This window comes from Canis lupus (genome assembly GCF_048164855.1).
Source record: "Canis lupus baileyi chromosome X unlocalized genomic scaffold, mCanLup2.hap1 SUPER_X_unloc_2, whole genome shotgun sequence".
NCBI lineage: Eukaryota > Metazoa > Chordata > Mammalia > Carnivora > Canidae > Canis > Canis lupus.
In genome coordinates, this window is record NW_027326464.1 from 9,903 (window position 1) to 17,315 (window position 7,413).

At 66.0% G+C, this 7,413-nt stretch overlaps 1 protein-coding gene across 4 annotated transcripts; it reads right to left on the minus strand.

The window, feature by feature from the left end:
* Positions 1–246: 246 nt before the first annotated feature.
* On the minus strand, positions 247–7,147 carry LOC140629677 (melanoma-associated antigen 1-like). Of its 4 annotated transcripts, XM_072819211.1 has the most exons (4): positions 6,768–7,147; positions 3,926–3,993; positions 2,239–2,332; positions 247–2,078 (listed from the first exon to the last, which is right to left on the minus strand). In XM_072819211.1, exon 4 carries the CDS (start codon positions 2,055–2,057, stop codon positions 1,032–1,034), a length of 1,026 nt encoding a protein of 341 aa, XP_072675312.1. In that variant the 5' UTR covers positions 2,058–2,078; positions 2,239–2,332; positions 3,926–3,993; positions 6,768–7,147; the 3' UTR covers positions 247–1,031. The 4 variants fall into 4 exon arrangements, with proteins under 4 accessions (XP_072675312.1, XP_072675311.1, XP_072675310.1 ...); XM_072819210.1 differs by lacking the exon at positions 3,926–3,993; XM_072819209.1 differs by lacking the exon at positions 6,768–7,147 and having other exon boundaries at positions 3,926–5,158.
* Between the last annotated feature and the right edge of the window lie 266 nt (positions 7,148–7,413).

Here is a 7,413-nt window from a genome sequence, read left to right on the forward strand (position 1 = left end):
GCCTTCCTGTGGGATAGTGGCTGCTAGACAGAGTCCCTGAAGGCGGTGTGACCACGGGCCCCCGTGTCCCCCGTGCTCACACACAGGGCCTTGCAGGGAGCAGAGCTCAGCCGCTGTGTGGCTGTGAGGGAGCCGCCAGCAGGGCTCTCTGGCCTCAGTCAGGAACCTTCTCGCCCATTCCAGCAAAACCAAGTGAATGCATGAGCGCACATCACGTTACTTTGGAAAATAGGCACACGGCACAGGTAAGAAGCAAAAGTGAACAAGGTTTATTTTCCTATTTCCACCCTCCAGCACTTGCCTGCTCCACTCTTGGCCTTTCCAACAGATTCCAACGCCATTGCCCTGTGTTTTCATCCAGAACCCAAACAAGGAGAGAGGGTCTCCCAACTTGTATCCAGGGCAGACAAAACTCTTAACTCTTGAACTGGGGGGCTGTCAGGGTAGCTCAGCGGTTTAGTGCCAACTTCAGCCCTGGGCATGATCCTGGAGACCCGGGATCAAGCCCCATGTCAGGCTCTCTGCTTCTCCCTCTGCCTGCTTCTCCCTCTGCCTGTGTCTCTGCCTCTCTCTCTCTCTGCACTCTGTGTATTCTCACAAACAAATAAATAAACAAATAAACAAATAAATAAATAAATAAATAAATAAATAAATAAATAATAAATATTTAAAAATATATTGAACCGGGGAAGTACGAACGCGAAGCGGTGTGTGTCACTCACGCACTGGGCTGCGGGAACCTTCTATCCCAAGGAACAAACAGGGAGAGCTTCCTCAAAGAAACCAAGCTCTGGATGTCGGGGTCATTGTAGAGCCCAGGCCCCCAGAGAGGCTCTTGGCCCTGCTTTCCCCCAAAATGCCCTGGCCCTTAACCCCTGAGAACGCCCAGGACTTTCTCTTTACAAATCCAACGAGACAACACCGGGAGGAAGCACCCTAAGGCCTCCCTTCATGCCGGAACCACAAAAGCTTGAAAAGGGACTGGCTGCCCCTGGGGCTGTGGCCCCTTTTCCTTATCTCAGAATCTTTTCTCACAGGACCAGGGAGGACCCCAGGTTGTTGCTACCGATCTGGAGCAGAAAGTCCATGACCTGCACCTTGCTGGTTTCCTCGTAGGCCCTGGGCCCCCACAGGAACTCATTGCGGGCAGGGTCACTGCCCGCCACCTGCCGGCGCTCCAGGTAGCCTTCCTGCACCCAGACATTGGTGAGGCGATCCACGGGCTCCCCATAGATGGTGTTCTCTTGGCCATCGTACACTGCCGTGAACCCCAGAGTCTCCCACACCTCCTCCTCAAGGACACATCCATCCTGAAGTAGGATAAACCCCAGGATCAGCCCCAGGAGGCTGGTCTTGGGGATACCCCACTGATCGCTCAGCATCCCATCCCAGGTGAGGCCCAGGATGGGGTTGAGGACGTAGGAGTGCTCGCTGGGATCCACTTCAATCACATCTAGGCCAAAGACCAGCCTCAAGCAGATGGACGCTTGGCTCAAGATGGCGGGGAAGTCGTCCTGGTATTCTGGGGAGAAGACCTCCAGCATCTCTGCCTTGCTGATGGGCTCCTTGGTGCGATACTTGAGGAGCAGGAATACCACCAGGGCAGCCGTCTTCATGCGGAAACTGCCCTCCACCAAGAGCTCCTCATCTCCCGCCTCCCCTGGGCCGCTGGGGCCAGGAGGCTCGGGCTGGCCAAGGCCACCAGCTGCCCCACCACTGGGGGAGGGGTCGGCACTCTGAGAGCTCTGGGGAGCACTCAGGGCCCCGGCAGCAGCACACCCTTCCTCTGGGGCGCCACAGACCATGCCACAGAAGGACAAGGAAGGGGAAGAGGAGGAGGAGGAGGAGGAGAAGGAGGAGGAGGAGGAGGAGGAGGAGGAGGAGGACAGAAAGAGATGAGATAGGGGGTCCGGGGGAGATGGGGGAGAGGGGGGAGGTGGAGCCTCCTCCTCCCCTTCTTCCTCCTCCTCAGCCCCAGACAGCTGAGCATCCACCAGGCCCTGGGCCTCCTCTAGGTCTCCCTGCTTCCAAAGCTCGCTGCTATTCCTCAGGGGCATGGTGTCAGATTCGGGCTGAACCTGAAGACAGAGTTGGGAGAGCTTGTCAGAGGGCAGCCCGGCCAAGATACCCCGAGGTGCCAGGGCTGACAGGGGGCCGTGCCGGGCTCCCCTGCAGAGGGCTCCCGTGTTGGGCTGGGAGAGCCCCTGACACCAGGCTCAGAGAGAGCGTGCACCTCACCTGGACAAGTGGCTCTGGCCCGTGCCTCCTCAGCTCTGTGTCCCGAGGGACGCCCGCCTCAGACCGAGGCCTCCGCTGCCAGTTCTTGAAGTCCCTGCAGGAGGGAAGGAGGAGGGTCCTCAGGATGCAGACTGCCAGCCCAGCCCTGGGGCCCAGTGTGGACAGGAGGGTTGGCTTACAGTCTGGGAGGTCCCCGGCAGCCCAGGTGGGACGTTCCCCCCCAGGCCTCTCAAGGGTCTGCCCCGGCCCTGTCCTTCTCAGGCCAAACATCCCTGCAAGAAAACAGGGCCTCGACACTCCACAGGAGGAAGCCAGGGCCCAAGCCCAGGCCACACTTGCCAAAGTCCAGGGCCAGCTCTGGCTTCCATCTGGGCTGGGATGGGGTGCCTCTGTGTCTTCACCTGGACCCCACACAAGGCCTGGGAAGACCCTCCGGCTAGCCCTGAGGCCACCCTCTTTGCACCTTCCTTGCAAGGGCCCCTGCCACGACTCCCCACCAGCTAAAGTCCAGAGAAATCAGTTGGGCCACCGGTCCCGCCTCTCCCCATGGCCCACACATGGTCCCTAGGGATCCTGCTGTGGGAGGCATCCCCTCATTTCTCACCTCGATCCCCGCCAGGTCCTGGACCAGGGCCATGGCAGGGCACCCGCCTCCTCTGCTGACCTGAATCCAGTCCCTCAGGCCCAGGCCCGCCCCTCCCTGAGCCCAGGGATCTGGAGAGGAGGAGGGGCTCCGTGGGACAGGCTGCACCACGGGTTCCCTTCCTAGGGCTGCCAGGGAAGGGCACCCATATTTGGGGCCATCACCTCCTGGGCCTGATGGCTGTCTTTGGGGCCATACACCCCTTCAATGTGGGGTGGGCGGGGTTCCTCAGAAGACTCTTGGCAGGCCCTGGGACTCCTAGGCATCTATCACCCAGGTGGGCCTCCTCCCACACTCTGACTGGGACCTCTCCCAGCGGGGTCCTCAACACCCTGAGAACTAGGAGAGGAGCAGGGAGAGGTACCCTGTTATGTCCTATGTCCCCATCCTGTCCTGTGTCCTCTGCCAGGCAGGTCACAGCCGCAAAGCCCCCCCGCCCCCAATCCCTCAGCAATATCAGGAAGGGCTGGCCTGGAGACTGGCCCCTCTGTCCTGGGGCGCAGATGCCTTCAGGCTCCCGGGAGGGTCCTCAGCATTATCCTGCCAGGACCTGCTCTTCCTCCGGTCCCCCATCCTCCCATAGAGGACACGTGACCCTCACACCAAGACCATACCAACCCCAGGTGAGGCCACCTTCCTGCCGCCCACCCGCCCCAGGGACAAGTGAGCATGCCACTGAGGGCCAGCGCTCTCCCATCCTCGGTGGGCTGCCCACAGGGCAGGGCCTCCCTCCACTGCACTGGCTTCTTTGGTCACGGGCCAGGTGGGGCCAGCCAGGCGTCCCCAGGGTCCTCACCCTGACTCCTCACAGGCCGAGTGCCCTCCAAACACACCCTCACCCCAACCACCCCCCGAGGCCCTGCTCCACTGAAGCACAAGCCCTCAGGCTCTAACACCCAGACGTGGACATCAGGATGGAAGCATGGGCTCATCTTGCATGGGGGCCTCCTTCCTCCCTGGACTGCATGTGCTGGGGCCCAGGGTCCCTCCCTGGACTGCATGTGCTGGGACCCAGGGTCCGTCACTCCTCCCTGTGGTCCTTACCTTCAATCCCTTTAGGCCCCAGGTTGGCTGTGGGCGGGCTCCTACCCAGCTCCTTCCGAGAGACTTGGCTGGCAAGCCAGGACAGCCCAAGGTGGTCATCGGGCCCGGGGGCTCCCAGGACCCAGTCTAGTCTGTGTCCCTAGGGCTTCAGTGCCCCTGTGGTACTGGCTTTGGCCGCCAGCCACACGTGGGCCATTGCCCCTCACCCCACCCGACTCCACCGCCGCCCACACCCTGGAGGTAGTGCTCCAGCCCAATGGCCACAGTGTGGGAGGCCCCATCGCACCAACGGCCATGAAGTTCAGGACTTGTCCACCCCCTGCAGCCTCCCGAGGCTGAAGCAGGGGCAGGGCGGTGGTGCTCGGGGCTCCCTGGGGACCGACTCCCTCGGGGTCTCAGTCCCTCGGGGGTCCTTCCTCCAGCCCTAGGAGACCTCGGGCCCCTCGCGCAGCCGTCCGGAGGCTGGGCCGCTCACACCCAGGCCCTCCCCTCTGCCCGGACCCCAACGGAGACAGGTAGTGACCGTCTTAACATCAAGACCGCAACCCAGCCCGGGGGTTTCCCAGGGCTCACAGAGGGGGCTGAGCTCGGGGGCGGGAGACAGGCTCCCTGGGCCCTTCTTCCCCCCCTGCTGGCGGGGCTCCCTGGGTGCCTGGGCCTCTGCCTGGCTCCACTCGGCCTGCCTCCCAGGACTGACTGTGGACTGGGGTGCAGGGTCCCTCGTCCTCCATGGACATCCTCGCCAGGAACCCAGCAGGACCTGGGCCCACCCTCTGCCCCCTCAGGGAGGCCCTGCTCTGAACACCAGCCCCCTGGTCTCTGAGAGCCCGGATGCGGAGGGGGGCCTCACCACGTGTTCCCAACCGCACCCACGACCTTCCCGGGACCGACTCTGGGCTGGGGTGCAGGGTCCCCTGGGCATCTTCCACATCCTCACCGGGATTCCCAGCAGCACCCGGGGCCCTCCCCTCTGCCCACATATCCTAGGCCCTGCTCCTGACGCCAGGGGCCCCCAGTGTCTCGGGAGACCCAGATATGGAAGTCTGAGCACCCATACTCCCACGTGAGGGCAAGTCCCTATCCCCCGGGGGGGCTTCACAGCCCTTGTGACCCTCCGACGGGTCCCGTCTGTTTCCCTCAGGGTCCATCACTCAGTCCCCATAGACCCTGGACCCTCCCTCCGCCCCCCCTCAGCGTCTGCTCCCGCCACACCAGGCCCCAGGCTCTCGGGTACCCGGATGTCCCAGGCCTGCCTCACCCGCCGCCACCATCCGGCCCCGTCCCGCTCCTCCGCGGCCTTCCCGGGCTCACCGTGGGCCCTGACCTCCGCCGGGTCCCCTCTGTCCCCCTCAGGGTCCATCCCTCGCCTCCCCTTAGCCCCGGGACCCTCCCTCCAGCACCCTCAGCGTCTGCTCCCACCACACCAGGCCTCAGGCTCTCGGGTACCCGGATGTGCCAGGCCTGCCGCACCCGCCGCCACCATCCAGCCCCATCCCGCTCCTCCGCGGCCTTCCCGGGCTCACCGTGGGCCCTGACCTCCGCCGGGTCCCCTCTGTCCCTCTCAGGGTCCATCCCTCGCCTCCCCTTAGCCCCTGGACCCTCCCCCCCCCTCAGTGTCTGCTCCCGCCACACCAGGCCCCAGGCTCTCGGGTACCCGGATGTCCCAGGCCTGCCTCACCTGCCGCCACCATCCGGCCCCGTCCCGCTCCTCCGCGGCCTTCCCGGGCTCACCGTGGGCCCTGACCTCCGCCGGGTCCCCTCTGTCCCCCTCAGGGTCCATCCCTCGCCTCCCCTTAGCCCCGGGACCCTCCCTCCAGCACCCTCAGCGTCTGCTCCCACCACACCAGGCCTCAGGCTTTCGGGTACCCGGATGTGCCAGGCCTGCCGCACCCGCCGCCACCATCCGGCCCCATCCCGCTCCTCCGCGGCCTTCCCGGGCTCACCGTGGGCCCTGACCTCCGCCGGGTCCCCTCTGTCCCTCTCAGGGTCCATCCCTCGCCTCCCCTTAGCCCCTGGACCCTCCCCCCCCCTCAGTGTCTGCTCCCGCCACACCAGGCCCCAGGCTCTCAGGTACCCGGATGTCCCAGGCCTGCCTCACCCGCCGCCACCATCCGGCCCCGTCCCGCTCCTCCGCGGCCTTCCCGGGCTCACCGTGGGCCCTGACCTCCGCCGGGTCCCCTCTGTCCCCCTCAGGGTCCATCCCTCGCCTCCCCTTAGCCCCGGGACCCTCCCTCCAGCACCCTCAGCGTCTGCTCCCGCCACACCAGGCCTCAGGCTCTCGGGTACCCGGATGTCCCAGGCCTTCCGCACCCGCCGCCACCATCCGGCCCCATTCGGCTCCTCCGCGGCCTTCCCGGCTCACCATGGGCCCTGACCTCCGCCGGGTCCCCTCTGTCCTGGGCTCCTTGGTCCCTCCCCCCCTCAGGCCCTGGCAAACTTCCCTTAGGATTGGGCTCCTGAGCTCCCTGGGCTCGGGTCCCCAACCCCCCCCCCAGCCCATTTCCCGGGTGGCCGTGTGTGTCCGGCCTCCCCAGGGCCGCCCCCAGCCCCGAGGTGGGGGCCCAGTGACTCTCTCTCGCAGGGAGGAGTGGAGGCATGAAGGTGGGGTGGGGGACCCCCGCAGTTCTCCCTCAGCTCCTCACCCCACTCCGGGGAGGGCCCGGGCCCGTCCTGCCTCCGGGGATCCGAGGCCTCTGCCCCAGGCCCCGGCATCCAGGCCTCAGCTCGACGCCGCGGCCCCACCTTCCCCCGTGTGGTCTCTCAGGGTTCAGAAAGAGCCCCCCCACCCCCCGCCGCCCTCCGGGGCCCCTCCCCCGCCCTCGGAGCCCCCTCCCGGGGCTACCTGCTGCCCGGCTGCCGCCGGCCCGGGCCTGGCCTCCTTCCAGGGGACCCCAATGCGCCCCCCACACGAGGCCCTCCGCTCCCTCAGACCTCCGAGGCGGAAGTCGGCCCACGTCACATCCGGACCCCGTGCCAGGGGTCCCTAAGGGCTGGTTGCACGTCCGCGGGAGATGGGCTCTGCGTGGCGGGGGTAGGAGGACACCTGTGGGAGGCTCCCTGGGTCCTCTCGCGGGTCCTCCCTCCCCGGACTCGGGCGGGCTGCGGCCTCGGCTCTCTGCAGACCTCAGTCGGTGCCCCTTACACCGAGCCTCTCAGGCCCCGACGTGTCGTCCCTGAGCGCCCGAGGGGTGGTTGCTGCGGCTCGGGCCCCACCGGCTCTGCAGGTCCCGGGGTGGCCCAGGGCTGCCGGCAGGGGCACAGCAGGGTTCGGCGGCCCCCAGCGTCCTGGCACAGGTCGGCTCTCAGTCCTCACCCAGGAGGCCCTCATCAGGACACAGGCCTGCTGTGCAGCCGCAGCGCCCATAGCCCCGGGGCAGGGCAGGGGCAGGGGCCGGGAGGAAGCGCCCCTTCCCACGGGGTCCCTTGGCCAGCAGCCAGACTTTAGGGACATCGTGTTAAAGGTTTAGTTTCCTGGGGGCGGCCGAGCA

What these genes read in the sequence shown, in the direction of transcription:
- LOC140629677 (XM_072819210.1), bottom strand. Translation starts at nt 2,057, where the DNA reads ATGCCCCTGAGGAATAGCAGCGAGCTTTGGAAGCAGGGAGACCTAGAG.